The sequence below is a fragment of the Archocentrus centrarchus genome, chromosome 16 (assembly GCF_007364275.1).
Source record: "Archocentrus centrarchus isolate MPI-CPG fArcCen1 chromosome 16, fArcCen1, whole genome shotgun sequence".
Classification (NCBI taxonomy): Eukaryota; Metazoa; Chordata; class Actinopteri; order Cichliformes; family Cichlidae; genus Archocentrus; species Archocentrus centrarchus.
The window spans coordinates 14582532-14608980 of record NC_044361.1 but is presented as its reverse complement, the minus strand read 5'-3'; the positions used below and the strand labels follow the sequence as shown (position 1 = coordinate 14608980).

At 42.1% G+C, this 26449-nt stretch overlaps 4 protein-coding genes across 6 annotated transcripts; 2 read left to right on the top strand and 2 right to left on the bottom strand.

Moving 5' to 3' along the window:
- Positions 1-1133: 1133 nt before the first annotated feature.
- echdc1 (enoyl CoA hydratase domain containing 1) lies at positions 1134-5405 on the top strand. Of its 3 annotated transcripts, none has more exons than XM_030750468.1 (7): positions 1134-1167; positions 2213-2284; positions 2875-3050; positions 3154-3296; positions 3400-3452; positions 3573-3653; positions 3748-5405. In XM_030750468.1, exons 2-7 carry the CDS (start codon positions 2220-2222, stop codon positions 4163-4165), a joined length of 936 nt encoding a protein of 311 aa, XP_030606328.1. In that variant the 5' UTR covers positions 1134-1167; positions 2213-2219; the 3' UTR covers positions 4166-5405. The 3 variants fall into 3 exon arrangements, with proteins under 3 accessions (XP_030606328.1, XP_030606329.1, XP_030606330.1); XM_030750469.1 differs by having other exon boundaries at positions 1135-1162; XM_030750470.1 differs by lacking the exons at positions 1134-1167; positions 2213-2284 and having other exon boundaries at positions 2938-3050; positions 3158-3296.
- Positions 5406-5410: 5 nt separating this feature from the next.
- LOC115794809 (E3 ubiquitin-protein ligase rnf146-like) lies at positions 5411-9325 on the bottom strand. The gene is given in 4 exon segments (XM_030750464.1): positions 5411-8064; positions 8066-8137; positions 8473-8531; positions 9177-9325. Coding segments are annotated over 2 exon segments (1164 nt in total). The 5' UTR covers positions 8129-8137; positions 8473-8531; positions 9177-9325; the 3' UTR covers positions 5411-6963.
- A 47-nt stretch (positions 9326-9372) lies between these two features.
- On the top strand, positions 9373-10937 carry mdh2 (malate dehydrogenase 2, NAD (mitochondrial)). The gene has a single exon (XM_030750465.1). The coding sequence runs from the start codon at positions 9506-9508 to the stop codon at positions 10517-10519; it is 1014 nt and encodes a 337-aa protein (XP_030606325.1). The 5' UTR covers positions 9373-9505; the 3' UTR covers positions 10520-10937.
- An 89-nt stretch (positions 10938-11026) lies between these two features.
- Positions 11027-24608, bottom strand: rspo3 (R-spondin 3). Its single transcript, XM_030750467.1, has 6 exons — positions 23729-24608; positions 19655-19849; positions 19042-19185; positions 18786-18932; positions 18439-18624; positions 11027-12402 (listed from the first exon to the last, which is right to left on the bottom strand). Exons 1-6 carry the CDS (start codon positions 23820-23822, stop codon positions 12179-12181), a joined length of 990 nt encoding a protein of 329 aa, XP_030606327.1. The 5' UTR covers positions 23823-24608; the 3' UTR covers positions 11027-12178.
- Between the last annotated feature and the right edge of the window lie 1841 nt (positions 24609-26449).

The window sequence follows — 26449 nt, the reverse complement described above, 5'->3', positions numbered from 1 at the left end:
TTTACAGTAAATTATCCTCTCATTCTTGTTTATTTATGATTATCCACTGTCTGCATGCCCATGATTTCTAACTCTCACTCACCCAGCGTCACACTTCAAGACTGTACAAATCTTTACAAACCTCAGTAGTTACACTGTAGCTGTGATTTAAACAGCTCAGAATAATAAAAAAAAAGACAAAACTCTACTGAATTGTTTTAAAGAAGCTATTTATATCTGTCTGTTTTTGCACAGCACTGTGATCTCAGAACATTTCGAACTTTCATCTGCCACCCAGAAAGGTGGAAACTCATGGTACATTATTAAATGTTTCTGTGAGGAGTTAGAGTAGACAGTTCCTCAGACAAAACCCATATCACATATGCATTGGGAACAGAAATACATCCAAAACCAAATACATACACCCCCCCACCCCCCCATCTTAAATTGGAAGCCCCATTGCCTTGCAGTATTGCTGCTCAGGAGAAACCAAGCTTAATCTTAACCTTCATCTTGATCTTCTTCCAACCGCCTGTTTCGTATGTTTTGAAATGCCTACTTTGTGTATACAGTTTTGGTTGTTTGACAAGATGCTGACACAGTGCTAGACTTGAAAGAATCCACGACCAGCTCACTGGTGTCATACAGAGGTGTTTTAGCCTATTAATCATTACAGGTTATTATGGGGTTTTACCATCAATATCCATGTTACAATAGTGATAACTTGACAATGGGCCATGTTAATATAAATGCCAAATACCTGTGCCAACACAGTAATATGAGTCCTGGGTGCTTTTTGAAGGTTTTGTCAGTGCTACTGAATAAGGGCAGGTCTGCAAAGCCAGAGTCTCAGTGTGCAGTGTTTACAGAGTTGTGACAAAAAGCAGATCTCTCTGTGCAGTCCATACGCCAATGATGGATAACATTATAGTTTATGTTCAGCGATAAATTATTGCTTGTGTTTGTATGCGGGCCAGTCTGTGCACCAGTATTATACATGTTTCTTTTTTTTCCCCTTAAAAAGGTAAAATGAGCAAACGTATATGAAATGTACAAAATAGCTGTATTGCTGCGCCCCCTGGTGGGGGACATCTACATTCGCGTGTTGGCACTGACCTTTATTTCCTGAAGTCTTGTTTCTAGGGGGACCGATTTCAAAGTCACACCACCAGACTGCCATAAAGTAAGGTTGGTTTTGTGTTTCTAAGCGTTTTATAATAATAATAGTGACATATTAAAATGTTATATACGAATTTTACGAAACGTACAGTTCTGCTGCTTGTTTTATTCGTACTCATTAAAGCCAGAAAAGGACATTTAACCCTATGTGTTTCATTCACTTATGAACAAAAATGTACCAAATTATTTCAATTTTTGATTTTTCTTTTGGGATTTTTAAGGATAAATGATTTACGAACTCTTTGTGTGAGTAGTCTAATAGTTTCAAACATATTTTTCTTTAAAAGTGATCTATAGCTGTACTGTAGGCTGGGCTGGGTAAATATTACAGATATCAAAGGCTCCCGTTGCTTTTGCCAGTCTCATCTTAATGCTAATAAAGCTGTAATATACATATATACACATATACCCGTAATTTGTCACCCTCCCAAGTCATGGGAGGGTCATATTTTCAGGTTTTTCAGAAAATACAAAAAACTGAACCAGATACTGAAAATATGATGATTTAGATAAAAATAAAAAATTTTCGTGAAAAAAAAAATCACTTGGGCCATTATTTTAGGAGGATGACGATCTAAGGACTGTTTTTAATAATTCGATGAAAACATCTGAAATTGGGGAACACCATCAGGACTTTTTGTTGTTTGAATAAAATTAACATATAGAACATGTTAAAAAAAATAGCTGTTGTTTTCTTCCCTCGGCAGATTATCTCAGCAAAGTTAATTTACCTCAAAGTGTCCATTACGTATTCCCACTATAATGCTTTATAAAGTGATGTGTTTCTGAGGTGGACGGTGAGGCAAAGTATTGATTTCAAAATATATTTCAAAATATGGAGCTCTATCCAGTTTGATTTACAAAGGTCTCTACTCCTCATGATAGTGCTTCTCAAATTATTAAGTGTAAAGTAGACAACAGTTAACCAACAGGCAGTGAAGAAGAAGAAACTCACAGGGGCAATGGTGGGCAGCAGAGGAAGACTAATCACAACGCTTTTACCACATCAATGTAAAAGTGAATATTTTCTCCCTTGTTCTCTGCCTTCATGCAGCAGCAGGATGGTCCTCTGTGCACTGAGGCAACAGGTGCTGAGGAGCAGCAGTCACTGTGGAGCCTGGGCCAGGTAATGGAGACAGTAAATAACAAAATATCAAATCTACAACAATTTCTTCAACATGCATGGAAAATTTTGATCCTCTTATCAAAATTTCATCCAAATTTGGATTATTTATTTACCATTTATTTGTTTGATTCAGTAGCATATATTCTCAAGGATGATTTAAACAGAGGTTATAGTGTTTTTAAAGCATTCCTCCTTCCTCTGCTTGAGTGTAAGCTTTCAGTTTTAGCCTTGAGCAACACAAGGATTCATTTGGCTTTTGCAATTTTTCAATAAGATTTGATAAAAGAGTGTATTTAAATAGCAAAAAAAAAATCCCCAAACTTGCCTTTTTGGTTTAAAAAACATCTCTTAGTAAACTTGTTGGCCTTACACTGGCCTTGCGCCTTACATTTAATAGTACATGTTTTGTAAAGCTGTAGTAGCATATAGATATTCTATAACTGGGATTCAAAATGATAAGAAAATCTTTCATTTGTTTGCACATTCAGTTTTCCTGATGTGTCATTTGGCTCTCAAGGAAGTATCAAATCATATAAATAACAGAGTTTAAAGACAAAGGACCTTTATTCATTCATAAGTGTTCCTCCAAGGCCGCTGCAGAGACAGAGCAGCGGCTGGGTTTACTCCAGCATCCACGGCTTCAACCAGGCTGAGATCAAAGAGAAGCTGCAGGCCTTTCCTGGAGGCTCCATTGATCTGTTGAAACAGGACTCTGGCATAGCTGTGCTGACCATCAACCACCCGTCCCGCATGAACGCTTTCTCTGGTAAGGTGACCTTACGTTTTATACAGACTGACAGATAAAACTCAGCCTCACAGGGACAGTGCACTTCAGTTTATTGTTTTGATTTTTTTCCCGTTCCTGTCAGGCAGTATGATGGTAGATCTGGAGGAGAGGGTGAGCCAGCTGGAGAACTGGCCAGAGGGCAAAGGCATCATTGTTCAGGGCGCTGCTGAAACTTTCTGCTCTGGATCGGACCTCAACGCTGTCCGGGCAATATCTAACCAACAGGTAGCAAAGCAGACAAATTCTTCACTGCGTCTCTTGATCTGTATAACCATATCTGACTGCTTGCAGATGCAGATACCTAAATCATGGTTTTCTTACCTTGTAGGATGGGATGAGGATGTGTATGTTCATGCAAAATGCTCTTACAAGGTTGCTCAGGTAAGGACTCCAGTTTTCCTCTCTACTGTTTTTGCAAACTACAAAAGCAGCAAGTATTTTAGTTTAGATTTTATATAACGTGCACCACAGTATGCTTACAGAATAATTTTCTTAGTGTAGGCTCCCCCTCATCTCTGTTGCTCTGGTGGAAGGGAGAGCATTGGGAGGAGGTGCGGAACTCACCACTGCTTGCGATTTCAGGTAAGAAAGAAAATTCCTAAAGATCTCTGTTACATAACAGCATTTTATCCAAAAGCAAATAATTTAGCATGTGTATGTTATTCCTTTCCCACAGATTAATGGCAGCAGGCAGCGTGATCCAGTTTGTCCATAAGCACATGGGTCTGGTCCCAGGCTGGGGCGGTGCTGCCCGACTCGTCCGCTTGGTTGGAAGCCAGAATGCACTCAAGCTGCTTGGCGGAGCTGTAAAAGTGGATCCTGAGCTTGGCGTGGACATCGGACTAGTGGATGGAATCCTGGAAGGCCACCAGAAAGCAGAAGGTGCAGCCACTCTCCTACAGCAGGCTGAAAATTGGCTCGGTCGCTACACAAAGGGACCTGCCCCAGTGATCCAAGCTGTGAAGAAGGTGGTGTTGTCAGGCAGAGAGCTCCCTCTGTCAGAGGCTCTGAGGACTGAGAAGGACGTATTTGGGATGGTGTGGGGTGCTCCGGCTAACCTGGAGGCTCTGGCTAGCAAGTCCAAACACAAATGACCTTTATGGGTAAACAGATGTACTTTATTAGTTCTCATTGAGGACTTTGTTTAGTTTCAGTTACTACTAGATACATCATTGCTGGAATCCACTGATAATGAGAGACGAGTCATTGCGCAGTGCTGTGGTTCTGATTCATGCTGCATCTCTATGACCTTAGACCTACAGGTATACAGAATGTCCAGGTACAGTAAGTAACTAAAAATCTGGATTGTGCATTTGCCTTGTCACAAAGAAATCCAGCGTCTGTGGTGCAGTGTCAAGTAACTTGAATGAATGCTTCATTTACACTGTGTAGACTGAAATTATTTGGGATTTCTTTTGTTTAGATCAAGCTCCTTGATAACAGTGAAGATGCTGTATTATCCTGTGGTATTATGAAGTTAGACTTTTCTTAACCCTTCCTGTCCCGATCCAAAAGACAAACAATCTATCCTCCAACTTTCCTGACTGTGTGATTATGGTAATGATTAGATCACTCCAGGCTGATTCAAACCAAAGCAGGCAAGACAGTGATGAGGCCTAATCAGCATCTTCCTGCAGGACAGAGAAATGCTGCAGCTGTCTTTCCTCTTTTACCTGCCTTTGTAGGTTACATCAGCTGATCTTTCAGATTTCCTCAGTGCTCATGTCATTATCACCTTGATCGTCCACTTTTTGATTTTGTAATATTAGGAAATGCTTGGTTTTAAGAATGTTTTCTGAGTGGTTAACACTGCTTTGCTCAACAGCTTTCGAATCTATATTAAGAACGTTGGAAGATTCTGAAGCCCTGGGCCAAATTAGGCATTTCACCTATACACAGGCAATATCATGAGTTGTAGACCCCCCCCCAGCCTCAGTGTGTAGTTCATTTTTCAGTAACCCACAGAGCAAATTAGGCTCTGCAAAAGCACAATGTTCACAGACTGCAATGGCAAGAAAAAGGACAGGTCCCTGGGGGTTGCAAAGCTTGTATCCCCTGTTCCCCATCCAAAGGTCATGTTTCCTGGCAAGACAACCAGATGGAGTGTTAATATCCGCTGTGGTCAGAATATCAAACACCATGAAGGTGAGTGAAGGGAAGTCAGATACTTGGTGTGCAGAAAACGTGGATGAAATGTTACTTAAAATGGGCCCATTGATTGCAGTGCTTTTAAAGTCAAGCTAGATACATTTTCCCTGAAAACTAAAATGACACGCACTGTATCACAGAGTCAAATGAGAAGACAAAACAACAAAAGAGAACCCCCAAGGAGAGAAATATACCTTTTGGATGATGAAATGACACTTTATTCTTAAATTACAAACCATAAAACAAAAAGTTACCAAGCAAAAAATGATTACACAAACTTTATTCTTTGAAATGGAAAGTCTAAAACTGAGCCAATGGTGGAGGCATGTAAGAAATAGAAAAATAACGTAACTTGAAATTTCTGCAGGATGACCAATAGCAATGGCATACATTTGTTCTCTTACTCCCCCACACATCATACAGAAGAGGATTTACAACCATAAGAAATGCACAAACACAAAATGAAAACATTTACTCCAACTGAAAACATCAATTCTCCACAACCTGCCGACCAGTAGTGTTTAAATAACTCTCTCTTCAAACACGCACAGATTAGAATACACACTAATTGAGAATACTTGAATCAGTGTCAGTAAGATGGAGGCTTCAGAGGCATCAGCAGCTTTAAAGGCACAATGCTGCTATTTCACAGAAAAATGCCAATTCTTCAAAGCTGGGAAAAGTTCTGCACATTCATTAAAACATTTTAGTTTTGTAAGACTGCAGGCGAAATCAAACACAAAATCTCGGCATATAGCCAGCTACCCTCTGGTATCCAGAAATTCTATGATGCTAAATATTAAGTCTCAAATTTACAATCCCATATAGCTTAAGAGCATCACGTTGTACTTCTGTTTCCTGTCTTCATCTGGACAAACAGATTGTTTTCAAACCACAATCAGCTCTGAAATGACAGACACTTCAAAAAAAAAAGTTAAGTTAGGTTTAAGACTTTTGAAGAAAATGCTTCATAATTAGTTAAATGTGAAGGAGATCATTTAAGTAAGGTGGAGGCTGGATATAAGGTATTATGGGTTAAATTCTCTGCAAGAGTAGGCAGATGACTCGAGCCGTAATGAGCTCACTTCTGCGTGCTATGTTAGCTGAGAGAGTTAAGTGCAGATGACTAGAATGCAGCCGTTTATAATGGCTGAGTTCCAATATCCCATTATGCCTTCTTTCACTCCTAGTCACAAATCTGACTGGGGTACCAGAACCCCCCCATAGTGTTAGATAATAAATGTAAACAATAGGTAGATTTGGCAGAAGTCCATTTTAGCTTCCACTTGCCTGCAATTTGAAAAGAACAGATTTGATATGCCTGCAATCAGAAGTGAACAGACGGATGACAGCTGAGTCTGTTGCATCTCCCTCAAATGATGTGCTGAACAGAAAATATGGCTCGTAACAACACTGTGTATCCATCTGAGTGTTTACCAAGCTGTACCTTCTCTCTCAGTACGAGAACACTCAGTTCCAGAACATCAAAACAAACTTCTGCTGACTGAGTATTTTTGTGTTGAGACAAATCACACAGATAACTCCAGATTATTGTGAACTAACAATGGGGCACACAAATGGAGGAAAACATGGTTCTGTTTATTACTGGGTGTGTGGTACCCCATTTCTCCTGCACATAGTAATCCACCCCCATCTGATCTGTGACTGAGTGAATAACAGCATAAAGCGAAGAATAAATTAATGAGGAACACAGCCACTTGGTGATGATGTATTAATAATCACTTCACACTTCAGTCACTGTACACTGGCCATCAGGCATTCTGGACCTTCCGCTGCTACTGGATGAGGAAGAGGGGGAGGCAGACTCTGAACGAGGAGGGACTCTGTCCTCTGGATTCAGTCTTTGCCTCTGTTGCCTACCCACCCATGGCTCCACGCGCTCTCCGTCTCCCCCATCCTCTTCTTCATCCTCCTCTTCCTCATCATCACTCCAATCTCCAGAGCCAGACTCGTCCACGGAGGTGTGAGGGTCAGATGACCTGGAAGGTGAAGCCTCCTCTTCCTCATCTTCCTCTCCTTCTCCAGCCTCAGACCGCTCATGAGAAGGTGTGGGCCTGGGGCTGATTTGCAGCTGAGAGAAAGCATCCTCCAGTGGGGGGCTAGTACTGGGGCCTGGCTGACCACCGAGGGAAGTGGGAGGCCTTGCAGGAGCTGAAGGTGCTGATACAGTAGAAGAGATACCTGTAACCTGTTGCTGTATACTTGCTAGTGTGGTATCAGCCCCATCAGCAGAGTTCTCTCGACTTGCGGCCCCCACTGCCCCAGTAACACTCTCAGTGTCCAAACGAAGTCCTGCCACTCCCTTCTTGGGAATATCTAAAATGTCCCGCTTCATCTTGCGTCTGCGACCGTGCTCGTTGCGCCTGTACTGCACCATGTTCTCCAGGTCAGCTACATACAAAAAACCAGCAATAAGCATTTCAGCCGTCTTCTTGCCCTTAGAGAAAGCGTCCTCCAGCTCACGGCTGGTTCGCTCGTCATATTGCCACCAACCATTACGGCCCTCGTAATACCAAGCGTGATCACTTGCTGCCCCACCCCGACCTCCCGCTGATGCTTTCAGCTCCTCTGGAGAGAGAAGCGTAGGCCTTTCCAGGAAGTCATCAGGTACTTCTTGTCTGCAGAGAGCACATCGTTTGCTCTGCCAAGATGCTCCCTTTACACACAGGAAACAGAAGACGTGATGGCATGGCAGCTGGACTGGGTGGACACAGCTCTGCAGACAGATGGCACACTCAGGTACTGAGAGGGCTGGGGATGAGTTGCTGGAGCCAGAGCATGAGGATTCTGCACTGTTCCCACTTCCACCACCACTATTACTTACTGCCTTTCTTACTGGATGGGAGTGAGCTAACAGAGTGGTCTACCTCTCCACAACTAGCCATCATGAGGAAGTACTGAAAATAAAAGAAAAAATTGTAAAGGAAATGGTTATAATAAATGTGTTCTAACTTTTTTGGCATCAGTAGTGTTAATTTCAGAACATTCGTGTTGTATAGGACATTATTACTACTGCTGTAGATATTATTGTGTGGCTATCTATAGGTAAATAAATAAACCTTTCACACTCTGCAGTTCATTAATTTTTGCTGTCATGACTGCACTTAACACAAAGTCACAGCCACAAACTAACAAACAGATAAAAGGTTAAGATAAAACCAACTTTTTGTGTTTTGTGGTGGTACATTGGTACCATCATACAACACAAATACACTAGCCATTTTGCACTTACTGGAAACAGCTTAGTGCTGATGTATCATTAGGAGAGCTGTTGGACCTTGAAACTTGCCACTGTGAAAACGAAAAGAGAAGTGAGTGAAAATGTGTTTTATTTAAAAATAATTACAACTGTGATGAATAGTATCAAAACATTTCTTATATATACACACACAACCCTTTAGGTCTTGCATTAAAACTTATTACGTACAGGTTAGCGTTAATTCAATCAGTGTGTACGCAACAAAGGGCTGCTCTGTTAACGCACAACAATCAGTGAACTGTGCCAGCTGACTGTTACAAGTTTGTGCTGACTGAAATCATTCTATTCTTATGGCAGGGCTAGGTATAAGCACGTTATTTAAGTACATTTAACAGCCAACGACGTGATGGTTATAATACTCACACTAACTAGTAACAGTTTATAGGGAAGCTTGTCTGGCTTATTACTCAGCAGCTGCTCACACAATCCTGTCCCACGTATAAAACGTGTCAAACGACAACGTTACAGAGGCTTTTCTCGACCGATGAGGCTGCCTTAACAATGAAACCTGTTGTAGTTAGCTAGAGGAGGCTAGGCTGACGGCAGCGCTGAGACTCCAGCAAATAGACGGCGTTCATTTGACGGCGCTAGCTTATTTTAGCAGGGGCGACATAAACAGTCAGGAGAAGCGCTTTTCTCCCGGCACAAAGATCGCAACGACTGCGCACGTACCGTACCGCTGGAGCCGACTGTGTTGAGTTGGTTTCTGTTACAATTGGTTTGATGGTACTAAATTCCCAGTTTAAAATTTTCGACTTCTACTGCTCACTGGCTTTGTTTTCCTACGAAAAAAGAAGCTGAGATAAAGACGACGGGACGCAGGCGTGCGAACTGACGCAAATCAGACGTAAAATCGCGCGGCCATTATCTTCGACGCATGACAACTCGGTAGTCTTCCGGTTTGCTCGTGGCTAGAGGACGTTAGTGTCACAGGACAGAGGGGCTCCAAAGGTATTTCAATTTTCACCAATTTCAAAAACCGAAGCAACAAAAACAACAAAACAAGATGTTTTCCCGTGCCGTGAGACCCACCGTTAGCTTCGTCCGGAGCTTGTCCACCTCGTCGCAGAACAATGCCAAGGTGGCGGTGCTCGGCGCTTCGGGCGGCATAGGCCAGCCGCTATCTCTGCTGCTCAAAAATAGCCCCCTGGTGAGCCACCTCTCCCTCTATGATATCGCCCATACACCCGGAGTGGCCGCAGATCTCAGCCACATCGAGACGAGGGCTAAGGTGAGCGGCCACATAGGCCCCGACCAGCTCGACGCTGCGCTGCAGGGCTGCGAAGTTGTGGTGATTCCAGCCGGTGTGCCCAGAAAACCGGGCATGACCCGCGATGACCTCTTCAACACCAACGCCACAATCGTAGCCACCTTGGCCGATGCCTGCGCCCGCACTTGTCCCGAGGCTATCATCTGCATTATCGCCAACCCTGTTAACTCCACCATCCCGATTACATCAGAGGTCATGAAGAAGCACGGAGTGTACAACCCTAACAGAGTGTTTGGTGTCACAACCTTGGACATTGTAAGAGCTAACACCTTTGTTGCAGAGCTCAAAGGCCTGGATCCGGCTCGTGTCAATGTGCCGGTTATTGGAGGCCATGCGGGGAAGACCATCATTCCCCTCATTTCTCAGTGCACACCCAAAGTCGAGTTCCCTGCTGACCAGCTGTCGGCCCTGACTGAAAGGATCCAGGAGGCCGGCACAGAGGTGGTCAAGGCCAAGGCCGGAGCCGGATCTGCTACACTCTCTATGGCCTATGCTGGTGCACGCTTCACCTTCTCTGTCCTGGATGCCATGAATGGAAAAGAGGGAGTGGTGGAGTGCGCCTTTGTCAGGTCTGAGGAGACAGAGTGCAAGTACTTCTCCACACCTCTCCTTCTAGGAAAGAATGGAATTGAGAAGAACCTTGGCCTTGGAAAGCTGTCCGCCTTTGAGGAGAAGCTGGTTGCTGATGCCATCGGTGAGCTGAAGGCTTCTATCAAGAAGGGCGAGGATTTTGTCGCCAACATGAAGTGAACAGTTAACCCAAAAACATACAGCTGTGATTGATAAATAGTTCTGTCTTTATTTAAAGGCATCTGGCTAAATCTCCACCTGTCAGTGTCTCCTCCTTTCATTTTTGATTTAGAGTCATCTTGATTCAGATATCCTCATTTTGACCATGGATCTCTTTGTCATGTATAATTGGTGTTGCCTTTTCAAACATTACATTATCCTGCACTTTAGACTTGTGTACATACTGTAGTGTTACTTATCTATATTTTGCAAATGTCAATTTGAATCAGAATTTCATATTTTCATGTGCAGCCCATATTAATGGCAACTGTTCTGTAAAATAATTGAGGAGGAAATACTGTCATGCCTGGTGCAAAATGCAGTAGATGCTGCTGCTGAGTAAAAATGATCACTCCACCAATAAACAGTTTAGCTTAAAGATGTCTCTTTATTTATTTTGCACAAAAATGGCTTGAATGGGTTAACCCAGATGTGTCCTACATTTCACATGTCAAATGTAGTTACTTGTCTAAATTGAGGAAAATGGTTTATGGATTATTCAAAAATGTACACAAATTAATCATGCTCTTGGATAAATTCAAGTATGTTCTGCCAGAGTAGCTTAAGCGATGCAAAGCTGGACTTTCTGTATCTAAAACAAGACTTCAAGGGCATGATTTCTTATTACTGCGACCAGATGTAAGCCAAATGAAGGCGTGCTATGCTGAGTTTCACTTTCGGTTTGAGCTTAGTAAATGATTGATTGGATTGCACAAGATGATGGTGAAAGGGCAAAAAATGATTAAAACAGACACAGGTATAAACCCATTATAGTTTTATTTTGACATACAAGTGTTTTGGTTCCTAGTTAAGGAGCTTTATTGAGAGCATAGAATCTATTTACACAAAGAAAAAACCAGTGGAAGATTAATCACTTTTCTGGATAAAATTAACATTTCCCCTCAGGCACACGTTTTTAAGTTCTTGACCATATGTCCTCTGATTTATGCCATGTGGGTTCCCCTTTAGCCTGACATGCCCGATGCTTTGTTACACTGAATCCTCTTATAATCTTGCAAACTGCAAGAATGCAAGGTCTCCCCCCAGCTGTAGTGATTATGAAGCTGTCACAAGATGGAAAGAGCAAAAATTCACTTTTATTTTTTTTCTTTACAAAATCTGCACCAAATAAAGAGATCTAAAGAACAGTAACAATAATGAGAATTCTTCTACATAATGCTGGAAAATCTACATTCAAAATCCAAGATGCACAATGTTGTACCAGAGCCCTATTAAATAACCATTTCAACAAGCACTTAACGTCTTTGTCTCTCAGTACGTCCGTCTGACAGTCCTCCACACAGTCACAGACGATTCTCAGTGTTCTGCAGTCCCAACAGCAGTCTCAGCAGTGTCTCCTGGACTTTTCATAAGAGACCTTCTCAGCGGTTGAAGTGAAAGAGTTGAAATCGATAGCGGCCTGAGCCTTTTGGCTGAATACGCCCCATCCTGCTTGTGCATAAACAGTATATTCAAATCATATAGGTAGCAGCAACACCCCTGCAGAGAGAGATTGTGAGGGGCTAACAGAGGGTGAGGGTAGGAAAGTTCTGGAGCATGAAGGATGGGAAGATAACAGAAGGAAGGTGGTGAGGCATTAGGTGTTGTCTCTCCCGAGCACTACTGGATAGGGCTGTCTACAGGTGAGACTAGCTCTGTCTCGTGCCCTCTGCGGTGCCTGTGCTCTGTTTTGTTCCTGTTAACAGCATCTTCACCTGTGCCTCTCTCCTTCTGTCTTTCCCTTTCCCTCTTCCTCTCCCGCCTCCCCTCCTGGTTCTCCTTGTCTTTGCGGTTGTTGCGACTCCTTCCTTCTCTCCGATCATTCCGATCATTCTTCTTCCGTCCTGAAAATGAAAAATATTTTAAAAAAGAAAAAGAAAATTAAGATCAGCAGTGTTCATGAGTTAATGCACCATTTTCAGGAGGTGGCAAAAAGAAACAAATCTGTATGTTAGCTCTGTGTGCGATTTTCATTACAGAGCAATATACCAAGTCCATCACTAGATGTCAGTGTTTAATCAGAGAGAGCAGTTATATGGTGAGTCTGTCAGCTGTTGCAGCCCTCTCTCCAATGCCTGATGAGTGGACCTTTGTCCAAAATAGAAAGCCTTTAAATAAACCCCCAATTTATCTGTTCTTGCAACATCATCTCATAAACAAAACAGAGAATTTTGGAATGTTGAAGGTTTATCTCTGCTCGAGCCATAGTTAATAATGATAATAACAAGATCCAGCCGGGGGGAGGTTTGGAGACGGGACCTGCAAGTGAAAGCAGAGGAGGCTCTTTCCTGTTGTTGTACTGCTGCCGCTCATGTGTGAGTGGAACAGAGCAGCACGGCCTGCTCGACTGTTGGCTGGCCGGTTGGGGATTGTGAAACTGCTGAAGTCGGCAGTAGGCAGAGACACACACACACAGAGAAAGAGAGATAAAGTGGGAGAGAAAAAGAGATCCCTGTCTCTCTTCTGTCTGCTTCATGCCCCCCCATCCCCCAATGCTCATCATCTCCCACTCTGTTCATTAATCAAGGCAGGTGTCTGGTTGGACCATACACCAAGTCTGACCCACACATTTTGACCTTGTGATATGAAGCGCTCCCTGCCAGCTGTGTTTAATCTTCCAGAAATAATGAAAGGACAAGAGGACAGGGGATGGACAGCGGAGTGAGCGAAAAGTAAGTAAAAAAAAATATATATATATTTTTAAAGAAATCAATTATAGTGAACACAGGTGATTTTAGTGATGGATGGATGGTTGGATGGATGGATGTAGTAATCTGACTCACTGACTCATTTGGGGTATGCCCCCCGTCCTCTGTAAACACAGGAAGTCCCCTTTGCTCTCATTGTTTTCTCTGTCCTGACACCATAACTATTTACAAGTTCAGTGGATTAGTCATACTGTAGCCCCTGTGCTTTTGTCCTGCCAGAGGAGAAACCTAATCCATGCCAGTGTTGAGATGATTATGAGAGTGTTTATCAAACCAACCTGCATTTGGTTAGTTGGAACAGTTTCTGATGGGCTTTTTGTAAACTGTGTGCTGACATGTGTATAATGGTCTGCAAATGAGACACCTTAAGAGGTTTTGGAACATTTTCAACCAACATTTAGCACATTCCCAAAAGTCAAGTTTTGATGAAAAATATCACAGAGGTTTAAAAGACTGAGTGAAGGAGTTGCTGGCTCTGTGAAAAACACATGACAAAACATCCAGTAGCGTCATAAAGTGGAACTTGAGCCCATGGACCATCAGCTTTCTAAACCACCATGAGTTTAGCTCGTTTTGGCATAAAGACTGGAAGCAATGAGAGCTTCTCCTAACAACACATAGGCTAATGCTGCTTTTTTACCAGCTGGAAATAGATGGGAAACAGTCCTTAAATGTTTATATTTTTTGGCTTGTTTTAGTAATCCTAAAACAAGAGACAGTGTATTATTTAGTGAGGTTCAGAGGCACTGGTTGGCTGATTTGTAAACCTTATATCAGGGGTCTCAAACACAAGGTCTGGGGCCCGGAATCGGCCTGGCAAAGTCTCCAATCTGGCCATTTTGAATCCTTTAGAAAATGTGAAGGGTTTTGAACATTTAACTATATTTTCATAATTTTTACAGCGTTTCCTGTTGCAAAATACCTCCCCCCATTACCCTTCATACTGCACAAAATAAGTAATAGACAATAAGTAATAAACAATTAAATGACAGAAGAGCTGCTGGTTTTCACCATCTGCTATAGAAGTTTTGGGGACAAAAAAAAAAAAGGAAAAAAATTCCTGTGAATTAACAAAAAAAATTTGTTTCATAAATACAGGACAGTCTGGACAATGAGCTACCAGAACTTTTTTATGTAATTTTAAACATTTATCATGTAGAAAAACTGAGACATACTGTTGAAATTGGTTTCACTGGTCTGGCCCACTTAAGATCAAAGGTTTTTGCACTAAGCAAGCAGTGTCCTGGTCCTATCCCAGTACATAACTGGCATGACAGTCATACACAATTTGACATAGTGTTAAACTTTTAGCAGCACCTACTTTTTAGGGCTGTTAAAGTTGAGGTAGCTGCCAGAGCTGTGAAGCAATGGAAACATTCATTTGAGTTTTTGAGCCCCTTCTATGGCTCATAAAAGTAAGAACAAAAAGTATATCAGACAGGTGTACTCTAACAGAACAGCTGTAAATCTCTGAGGTTACTCTTTTACCTGTCACTTCTGTTATGTGCAGTGCATCTGATGCAGCCTATACCCGTTATGCTCCATTCCAGATTTTACCATTTGTATTGATACTTGGTATGCTTGAAAAGATTTATGTCTAACACAGTGGTGAAAAAAAAAAAAAAAGAAACGGTGAGGGGGAATAGACATTTTTGGGAAATCTGGATCCAGTAAAAATCAAGTCTGTAACTGCTCTCTCCTTTAGCATAAGATTAGTGCCACAGATGACAAACATTTGTCTTTAGTACAAGTTTCCTGTAATCTATCATTAAGGATTTGGAATACATGTAGAAATATATCTGCTGGCATTTACAGGAGTTTTATGAGACCGTAAGACTAATGCTACTCTAACGCTACACTGCTGGTGGGGGAAAAGCTGGGTACTGAGACATATTTGAGGGCAGGGCAGTGCAACCCCTGCCCCCCCGACACACCTGTGCTGTCAGCCTTTTTGTCCCATGTAACTTCCTTGAAATGCCTGCCTGTGCATTGTAAACACAGTTAGTGCAGCCCTGCTGAATTGTCCATAATGTGACTACAAGAAATCTGTTGCAGCATTTGCACAAAGGACTCAACTGTACAGAACGCACAGAGAGGGGCTTTACTGATTGGGACACAAAACACTGTGTGTGTACAATAAGTGATTAAATATGCTATTAGAAAAAAACAAAGAGAAAGAGAGCAGCAGAGGAGGAATAACAAAGAGAGAGAGTATTAGATGAACTGATGAATGGGGTGAGAACAGCAGACAGACAGAGATCAAATGAGAGAGCAGAGGGGCAGTGAGGGTAAGGGGACGTGTGTGTCTATGTATGTGCATGTTTAGAGGGGCACTGTGGGTTTTATGGTGGCACATCCTCTGTGGCAGGCGTTCTGTCGTCCGGGGAGATTTTGGCGGGAGCCAGGCAGGGATTATAGGCTATGGGCTGTCCCACAAGTGGAATGCTGGCTGCATGGCTGCCAGAATGTCATAAGGGGGCTGTGGGTGTGTGTGTGTCTAAACCTCCGCCCTCACTGAGTGGTTGCTGCTAGCTGGCTTAACTGTATGCTTCTCTAATGTGCATGAGTTTCTCTGAGTGTGTGTAGGCTGGAGTTAAAGGGGGCTAAGGTTTGCAGAGGGCAAATGGTCCATCTAGTTACAGAGATAGCGAGGTGAACAGCAGGCTAATTGAAGGACAAATCAGACACTGCAACGATTGAGGGATAAGGCAGTAAATGAGGACGCGTGTGCAAACATTCTAACTCTAAGACTTAGTATGTCTGGCTCCCCATGGTTTTACAGCTTTTCAGATTTTATATCATTAGTTTAAAAACATTCCTCAGTGGTTAATCAGAACCGAGTGGAATTTAGGATTTTGAAATTGTTTTGTAGAATTGGGGATGGAGCTTTAAAAGTAAAATAGTTGACATTTTTTTTTTGCTTTTTTTATGACTATGTCTTTGATCTTTGTGTAACTCTTGTTAAGAAAGCAAGCTTTTTTTCTTAATATCACTCTTCTTGAAAGAATGGTTATGAATGATTGGCTGTAATCACATGCATGCAGTGCTGCCGTGAACCTTTTTTGACATCAATTGATGGAGGTGCGTGTGAGAATGCAAATATCAGTACGACTCGATTGGACATTAACTTGCCCGATCCATAGAAGAAACAGTATCACAGCACTTTAGTTTTGGGGTACAGATGAGTGAAAAAAGTATGAAGAAAGAGGAAGAGGAATGGCACAGAAAAAAAAAACCCAATAGAGGCAGGTTAAACTGGTTGAAATGAGCAAAGGACTTAGTGTTCTAATGTAGGAGAGTAAAACAATATACTAAGAGAAGGAGGAACAGCAGAGATGGGATAGAAGGTGGTTGGGGGGGGGGGGGGGGGGGGGCAAAAGGAGAAAGTGCAAAAGAGGAGGAAAGGATGAGGACAAGCGGAAGGATGTATCAGTGTCGGAGAGCTGTTGGAGGATTACAGGGGGCTCTCTGAAGTCAGACCACTGACCCTCTAGCGTGTGCAGAACGTAAACAGCGAGTAGAGGATGCACCGAGGCAGATAATTAGCTCCCACACACCAGAGTTTCTCTTGGAGCTGGGGCAGCTGGGTTATCCCACAAATGAGTAAAGTTGATAAGGGTCTGTACTGTGTCTATGCACACTCTTTCTTTCTTTCTTTCTTTCTTTCTTTCTTTCTTTCTTTCTTTTTCTTTCTTTCTTTCTTCTTTCTTTCTTTCTTTCTTTCTTTCTTTCTTTCTTTCTTTCTTTCTTTCTTCTTTCTTTCTTTCTTTTCACTTCCCTTCTCTCTCTGTACCTCTTTCACCAAGCCCTGGCTACATCAACAGATCTGTCGACTCTACACTAGAGTCTCAGCACCGACCCCAAATGTCTGGGAGCGCTAGCGGGAAGCTTATATGGGGGTCTATGTTTTCTTTGGTGTGGTGGGGAGTGTGTGTGTGTGTTGGGGTTGAGAATGGGGGAATGGATCAGTGAAGAGATACAGATAGAAAATGTGTGAGAGCGAGACAGAGGGCACATTTCACAGTCTGCCTCACAAATCACGCCAACTCAGTATACTCTCTTCACAAATTACCACTATGAGTATGGCCGTGTAGTTATTTCAGTGAGACAATGCTGGTATGTGCCTAGCGTGTGTATGTCCTTACATGCAAGTGTGAGTTCGTACATCTATCGCTTGCTCGAAATGGAGAGGGAGTATCTATATCTGAAATTGTTTGTGCATGTGTTGGTTTGCATGTGTGTGTGTGTGTGTGTGTGTGTGTGTGTGTGTGTGTGTGTGTGTGTGTGTGTGTGTATTGGCAGCTGTGGGGATAAACCAATACTGATCCCCTGGTCGCCGCGTGCCTCCCAGGGGGAGGATGTTGATGTTGAGCTGGCTGTTCTGCTCTAGAGTCAACTGCTTTTTTGCTGCATCACACACACACACACACACACACACACACACACACACACACACACACACACACACAGTGTTTGTTCTGTAAGTGTGAGGCCCCAGGGGGCTGGATCTCAGCCTCCTACCCTGTCTGCAATCTGTCATTTAACGCTACAGGGCCCAGGCGAAAAAACAACCAGCCGTAGCCACCAACCACCTCAGTAACCACACACGCTCAGTACGCACAACACAAGACAATTGTAAATGCACCAAGGCATCGGGTTTTACACAGCCAGACGAGCCAGTCTGAAAGCAGTTTTCACTCTATTCATTAGAAATGATCACGCTATTCCCTGTTTACTAGGAGCACAGAAAGCGGTTTTACTGTTTAAAATCCAAAGAGCTCTTGTGGGAAAACACACAACATAGCCATTGCAACATCACACATGTGTTCTCCCCACTGTCCTCACTCTAGCCACAATGACAGTCCTCTGAGTAAACAGTCATAGTCCTGAGCGGAAGAACGGCTAGCTCTGGTTGTTCAAGCTTAAGCAGTGTGGTCTGGAATTCATAGAGAGTTGAAACCATGCCATGTGTCACAAATACAATGTTGGCAGTAAGTGTGATGGGTCAGCAGCAATTACCACTGACAGTATACTGTATAGTAAGCATCCCCTTTGATAATTCCTTCTGTTTTTTGCATTTTAGCTTCATATGGCGAATCACGTGGGACTTAAATGGGGATCCATCAAACAGTTGAGACACATAAGCCATGTTTCTTTTTTTTTTTTCCCTACCTGGACATCTCCTCCTCTTGACCAGGCATTCTCTGATCTCGGAGATGTCAGGGCAGGATTTGCCAAAGGGCGATGGGTGCTGCAGGACCTGCCTTGTGCGGGTCTCCTGGCCCCGCTTAAAGCCACAAGTTCTACCAGACTTAGAGCAGGGGCTCCACTCGCTCCATTCGCCCACCTCGCAGTGCACTGACAGGGGGAAATATGGAGAAGGAGAAGTTTAAGGATGATAAATATTTTCCAAATTTTTAAATGTGGTTACTCGCATTTCAAAATGGGTTGTAGCTAAAACAGACATTTTTATTTATTTATTTTTTTTTACAACATAGCCACACTCACACTGGACTGACCTTGCAGAGTGCACTCCATGAGTTTCTCATTGGGTTCGTAGTCCTCTGGACAGACATGGTGGCACCTCCCACTGAGCTGGTATAGGCCTTGCCGGCACTGCGTACATGTGTCACTGTTCACACACAACTCACACTCTGCAGGGCACTCTGCACAGACAAAATGTAATCTGACATGTAATATGTCTAATATACCAGTTCTGCAACCCAAGTAAAGTGAAATCATCATCCTTGAATAATGTAAACTGCGAATACTCACTGGGAACACACTCCCTCTGTGTGTCACTGCGGACCAGGCCCTCAGGGCAGTTCTCTTGGCACTTGCCCAGGTGAAGGTAAAATCCTGTTCGGCAGCGTGTGCAGAAGTTCTTGTTGAAGCAGGAGTCGCACTCCGACCTGCACTCTGACAGAGAAACACAGACCCACCGCCAGCGTTTATTTAAACCGTACTAGTTATCGTGTGTGTCCTGCACGTTAAATATACATGGTGTCAGTGTGTGTGTGTGTGTGTGTGTGTGTGTGTGTGTGTCTGGCTGGGAAAACAATATAGGCCACTGCAGGCAGATTGATGTTTTACAGGCTGGCTCATGATAAATTATTTTACACAAAGCTACACTTGATTTCATGTAATCTCACCAAAAGGAAATGTACTAACAGGGTCAGTCTCAGGTTTTTCATTTTTTAGAGAACACATAGGCCAATACATGCTATACTACATTCCAAAAGACATATATTTTGACAGTGTTTCAGAGGCAACTTGATTTTGTATGCTTGTGGTTGTTACAAGTGTTCATTTAAATATGCTCATTTCAACTGGGAACATGCACTTCTGTTCTGTCATTTTCTGTGCAAATCCAATTTATTTGACTCACTTGTACAGGTGTTTCTTTCAGGAGAGCGTGTGCCATAAAAGCCCGGAGGACAGGAAGTCATGCACACCCCGATCTGCTTCATCCCAATCCTCTCCAAATGCATGAAGAAGCGCGGCTTGCAGGAGAGACAGCCATTGTAGTCAGAGCAGGTCAGACAGCCACCCTGCTGGCACCCTGAGCTCACACCAGAGATCTCTGTTGACAGGAGCAGGTCGATGGGTTTTGTATTAGGTACAATTTCAAAAACAAAAATATTGGGCTTGCACTGGAAAAGTCATAATTATGAAGTTGTAAGCACATTTCTCCAGATATTTTAAAGTGATCATTTTGTTTGTAGTTCAACAGACACTTTGGACAAGGCATATATGTTTTGTTTTGTTTTTTCACTAGTTGCTTTTCTCAGTTTTTCTAAGTCCTAACTGCATGTAAAATTCATTCCTTCAAGGTTCCACTTTATTATACTGTCTAAAAAAGGCAGCAAATACCAGTGCATGTCAAAATCACAGGAAGAATGCTGTTATTATAGATCTTCCCCATCTTTTTATAAAACAGGCCAAACTCACAACCAGCGCTGAAAATCTGACTTAAGAGTTTTGCATGACACTATTGTGTGTGCTGTGTCGCCTATCTATGATAGCTTACTGTCTGCGACATTTTGAAAATCTTGCAGAGGCAGTAATAAAGTAGGGATTTACTGAAGGATTGTGTGACAAATCTGATGAAGATGAATAAATAATGAAAATGAAGAAAGGGTTAAAACCCACATCTCTAAGAGTGAAGTCAAAGGTAAAGTCAGCTGTATTAGACAAACCACTTAATGTCACATTAACTTATAGCCCAGTGTCAGTGACAGCAATTTATTCCATGTTTGCAACTCTGTTTATGTGCATAAGTACTGCAGTGTTTAGCTTATGCTGATTTATTTAAGAGTAGAGTTTTCCTCCCCAACTCTATACCAGTTGGTGAGATGATTCACCACACTGTGTTTTCCATGGATGGAATCAAAGGTTAGAGGGTTTAATCACTTTAATTGTATTTTGCAACTTTGTCACAGACACGTTTAATGTTACAGTGTCTCAAGTTACAGCATGTTTGTATCAACATTTTAATTAAAGGACTCATAATACAGGGTAATGGTGACAAATTGTAGAAATGTGTCTTTTCTGGGGAAAACTTGTGCAATATAGTACAATAAAGCGCAATGAAGAACAAGAAAGAAGACTTTGGTTATTTATTAAATACCAGCAGATGCACCTACCAGGTCCAAAGCACTTGAATTTTGATTTCAGTTACAGTGTTACTGTCTTCATGAAGAGATTGATTAACAGACTTCTTTAAATAATGGCACGTGTAAGTTAATGAAGGGTTTAAGAAAACCCACTCATGGACAACTGTGCAACGGACACATAATCTATACAGGGAGTGACCCCTGTGGCAGTATATAGGCAACAGCTATGAGAGATTTCCCATGTTTTATATACTTGTTTATGTATGCTGCACTGCTTCTCTTTTTTGAAAGACGTTGCCCTAATCACATGTGTTAGGTAAATTAAAAGCAACCCTTGCAGGCACCTCAGGAATTGGTTTTTCTTTCCAGTCTTGGCATTGCATGCCACTGGCTTTCATGGGCCAGCAATTTCAGCTCAGGGTTTAGCTGTCAGTTTACCATAGATCATGGATACTTTGTTTGAAATATCCTGACTATCTTTACAATTGCTGTCCATTTGCCCACACGTGTTCCTGCCAAGCTGCACTGATTCACAGAAGCCTTAAGACACAGGAATTTGGCCTTCCCCTTGCATTTTGCACCAACGAAACCTCAGTTGGACAGCGGTAGCTTGCATAACAGCAACAAAGTTACACATGAAATAAACACATTTGCACACAAGCGGTTGCGTGCGCACACACACACACACACACAATGTTTTTTCATGAAAAAATTTTTTGCTTAATGTGTTACATGCCAGCTTCTCCCCTCAATTCCCCCTGGCTTTACAGTGTGCATACTCTGTCCTTAGCCATAAATCAAGGGCTAAAAATAATCCCCTCCAACTTCATCCTTCATGACACTCAAATGTCTTCATTAACTATATGTGACATTAATGTAATTCCCACTGTTAGCACACACTTCATTTCTGGATGTATCATCACAGACAGGAAGCTCACAGCTTGGGTTCTGTCTCTCCATGCTGATTTGGACCTGCTAACTGAATGGTCATTGACCCACCCCCACTCACGCTTACCCCCTTCTTTCCCTCTAATGTCTGTACTCATTCACCCTTTCACCAAATAATCCTTCCATCCTCCCTGATATCTGCTTCCTTAGAGGAAGTTGGGATTTATAGAAGAACCCATCAATTAATGGTTACTGAGGCAGTCTGGAAGGAAGAAGATTAACCCACTCCTCAACCCAAAAACAAATTAATATTGGGTCAGTATGTCAATATATGCTAGTGGTAACACACACAAAAAATTTCTATAAAAGAACACATTTTAGCATATCATCCTGCACAGAAGTTGTTGACTTTCTCCTTTCATCTCTTTCGCACTCTGTTGAGAGGCTCTTTAATATTGTTTAGAGGGAAATAAACACTGAAAGTGCAAATATGTGGTGGGTCTAAAGCAAACACTGGTGTCTACATTTGTATGGTACAAACACGTTTAAGTGAAAATAATCTACTCATTACATGCTAGAGGTAGATTTGACATCTTTTTGGTCCTGTGTGCAGATCGGAGCTCTGTAATCTAACATAAAGAGAAACAGGTGTGGTGAGATCTTTCAGTGCCAGGTGGCAGGGATAAAAACATCACTCCAAAGGTCCATTGTTGTAGATCACAGACAGTTTTGGCCATGTTGGCAAGTGATACATGGAATATTGCAGTTATCGCGGCTCTTCTCAAACAGAGTTAGTCACAGAACACATCTGGAGACCCTCAATGATAAAGTGAGCGTAGGAAGAACAGAAAAAAAATATACTTTATTGATAATTATTTCATAGTGTCATGGAAAAAGGCTTCTCATTGCCCAAGAAAGGAGACATAATGTTGGACCCCAGAGAGAGATATGGGAGATGAAATACCAGCAGGCTCAGTGTGGAACTTGTCTGCTCTTTGTTGGAGTCAGTTGTGCATTGACTCACAATTACGAGAACAAGAAGAAACATGATTTCAAATAATGAGTTACAATTTTGGACTTGCATACACAAGAATCCCATTCACTCTTTTTGATGTGGGCCATCATATTTAAAAAAAAAAAAAAAAATCTCCAAAAAAATACACAATCAAGAAGAAGCAAATTCAAGCAAATCTCCACTAAGTACTTGAGCTAAAGCTTCTATATTAACAACCCTGATACCCAAGCAGCAAACTCCGCGCCTGAAGTCTGCGCCGCTGACCGCTAGAGAGCGACGGGAACCACGAGACCGAGCACACGGAGAGGCTACTGCAGGCTCCAGGTGAATTAATCCAATTAAGGGAAAAGGTCGTTAATAGAGAGTTTGAGCGACTCATCCAATCTACTTATGGGCTTAATCAAAAACATTTTAATTAAAAACAAATTTTCCAAATTAAGCAAACATAAACCTTTATTGCAGAAATTAGAGTTGGGATTGCGGACGCCAGTAATGTGTCTTGCTTTCAATCCAGAGTATCACTACAGTGTAACATGAGTGCAATTTTGTTTTTGCTTTAAATCCGGCGACTTAGAGAGAGAGAAAGAGAACTTTTGATGATGTTCCTCTGATTTGTTGATCTTTGGAAATGTGCATCAGGAGGATTGCTTGATGACCTTCACATCTATCAATTTACTACGCAGCACGAAAATAATGTGCCGGCCACCAGGCATTAGCTTAGAAATCTGACTAAATATTGGAAGATCCTTTTTAATGGTAGTAGAAAGTTGGGTGAAGATCTTGGCAACTTTTACACCTCATTGACTGAAATCGGCCAATAAATGTTGTTGAGCATGAAATGAAATTAGGTAAATGCGAATAAAAAATAATAATAATATAAAAATTTGCTAATGACAGGACTTTGTGGAGAAAAACACCACGCAGGACGCCGCACTTTACTCACGTTTATGTTGCCGGTGCCTGGAGCTGCTGTGCTGACAACCAGTGTAATCCATGCAGTGCAAGATGACCAAAACAAAGGAGAGTTGTAATTGCATAGTAGCCCGGAGGTGAGACTCGTAAAGCCAATGTCAATGTTCGCCAAAACACTTATTAATAAGATTCCGTTTTTTTGTCCCCAGACGAAGCTAGAGGCGGGAGTGCAGGTAATTCCTAGACACAGCAAGACCCCCAGCAATGTGGTGATATGTGGTGATGGTAATGTACAGTGGCCCAATGATGCCTGGGCCGCTTAGACTGTAACATCCTGGATAAGGTCCACATATGTGCCAAGAAAGCCAGGCTGAATCAGGGATCCGTTATCCTTGTAGTGATAAAGAACATCCCCCCCCCCCCATAAAGAAAAAACAAACACACAAAAAAGATGGATTTTCATCCGTTGCGCGCAGGAGGAAAGCAGAATCAAACATCAGCGAAGGTCAAAAAGATAAACAGAATAATTAATGAAGCATTATCGTGGCTTGCGAGAAGTTTGAGGAATTAAATCCATTTGCAGAGTTCCAAATTAACCTTTCCCTCCCTCTCCAAGTCTTTCTCAGTAGAGATGCGCCGTGCGTCCCGGTGTGTAGATAACGCCAATATGCCGAGGGTCTCGGCTTCATCTGATCATCAGCTGACTTAAAAGCCACTACAGGGTCAACAAACAGCAATCACAAAATCAGTTTTTAAGTTAAATAGTTCGCTTTGGTCTAGCTATCAAACGCACACACCCTCCTTCTCGCTGAGCTACAACTGCTCCAAAGTAAATCTCCGCAGTTTCAGCGCTTTTCTGCTTTGCGTGCAGGACCCATTCACTTCCCTCTCGCCGGCCCGCTGATGACTTCAGCTCTCTCTCTCTATCACTGTCTCTCTCTCTCTCTTTCTCTCTCTCTCTCTCTCTGAAGCTTGGTGCATGCCCTCTAAATAAACTTTGGGGTTCAGAGAGAGAGAGAGAGAGAGAGAGAGCGAGAGAGAGAGAGAGAAAGAGAGGGAGAGAGAAACTTTTTGTTTTTTCTTTTTTTTCAGCGAGGGTTTAGTAACGTGAGCTGTTGCTTCTCTATGATTCCTATTTGGTTTTGTTCTGAAGCTTTGGATCATCACTGAACAGTAATTGAATTTTAAAAGATGTAATCAAATATGTGGGAAATTTTGCAAAACTTTTGGTGCCAATTCATGAAAATGGATGAATGGATGGATGGATGGATGGATGGGTGGATGGATGGATGGATGATTGGTTGGATGGATGGATGGATATTTTCTACATCTCATAAAGGGAGTATTTCCCCTCCTAAACAACATCAGTGCAGATGTTTTCAAAGATGTTTTGCTTTGGCTGACACAAATTCAGTGCTGAAAGAAAGAATAGCTCTACTATAGTAGCAGATGTTAATCAGCATTTTTTTTTTCAACATTTAGATCGATTGCCCTTGAACTCTTTTCCTCCTGACAGATGAAACATTTTAAAACCACTCCAGTCATACTGAAGTCTGCAGAGTATGCAACAGAAAGAAAGTGTTATTTCATGTATCTGAAACATTGTGAAATTGCCTAAATGAGGAAAATAGTGCAAAATGGCCCAATGACTTTCTTTTTAATGCAACTTAAATGCGTTTTTAGTGGCAGGGACAGTTTAGCCAGGAGGTAGAAAATTCAAAAAAAGCAGCAGCATCGCATTGCCTCTAGAGGGAGTTCCATAAAAGCTTGTGGCATATTCTGGATAGACAAGCACAGGGATCAGTAGGTTATGGGGAACTTTACACTTGACCTTTCTTTTTTTTTTCTATTTATACAATGTAGAAGATCATTCACAAGAATAACAACCAAGTTTAAAATAGGCATCATACATATAACCCAAGATTAATATACAGAACTTATTTTGGCCTCAAATTATTTTACATCAAGAACATATATAAATACACTCTCAGTCACTGATACATATGTCAAGAGAACCTAAGCATACAGACACAGATAATACAGGTTTAGACATTTGGGTGATAAATTCTGTTAAATGGATAGACTTTGTGATTTACCTCTACATTTAGTGAACTGGAGCCTCTGGAGACCAGAGCAGAGCAGTGGAAAGGGCAGCTGAAGCTTCATTTGTCTAACTAGTGTGTTGATGTTTAGGGGGAACAGTATCCACGAGTCCAGTGCTTTTCCTCCCTGTGGCTTCTGGTCATCCATCAGTCACTGTGCTGAGGAAAGCAATGCAAACACAGTGTGGACTAGTTCTTTATAGCAATACTTCCCTGTTTGCCTGTCTGTACTAACTCAGGACCAGGACAGTGAGACATAACAGAGATTGATGCATTGTTTTAAACCCTTTCACCTCCACTGAGGCGGACTCCTGGATCCAAACTTTGCCACAGATGCATTAATGTTAAACATGTGACTAATACACACATTACTTTTCAAAACTGGTGTGTCTTTGAACAAATGCTTTGTAATGCCTTTGTTAAACTTTGTCAGATTATGAAACATAATGAAATATTGCGTGTTTCTCTTCCTTGAGCAAAAAGAAAAAAGGGGAGGAAATTGCAAAAATGTTCTGATAAAATGTTATGAAAAAATATGAAATCTTCCACCTCCCTTCCTTTAGTTCCATTGGTTTGGTGTAAGGGGATATAGAAGAATAATGCTTGTCTTTGTGTGCCAGTCTGAACAAGCCCATAGGGATAGGCACGTG

Bases quoted from the DNA above. Each gene is read 5' to 3' on its own strand.
- echdc1 (XM_030750468.1), top strand. From the start codon at position 2,220: ATGGTCCTCTGTGCACTGAGGCAACAGGTGCTGAGGAGCAGCAGTCAC. The intron at 2,285-2,874 runs GTAATGGAGACA...TGTTCCTCCAAG, and splicing joins CACTGTGGAGCCTGGGCCAG to GCCGCTGCAGAGACAGAGCA. The intron at 3,051-3,153 runs GTAAGGTGACCT...CGTTCCTGTCAG, and splicing joins CCGCATGAACGCTTTCTCTG to GCAGTATGATGGTAGATCTG.
- mdh2 (XM_030750465.1), top strand. From the start codon at position 9,506: ATGTTTTCCCGTGCCGTGAGACCCACCGTTAGCTTCGTCCGGAGCTTG.
- rspo3 (XM_030750467.1), bottom strand. From the start codon at position 23,822: ATGCAATTACAACTCTCCTTTGTTTTGGTCATCTTGCACTGCATGGAT. The intron at 19,850-23,728 runs GTGAGTAAAGTG...TCCTGTCAACAG, and splicing joins CAGGCACCGGCAACATAAAC to AGATCTCTGGTGTGAGCTCA. The intron at 19,186-19,654 runs GTGAGTCAAATA...TTTCTCTGTCAG, and splicing joins TGAAAGAAACACCTGTACAA to AGTGCAGGTCGGAGTGCGAC.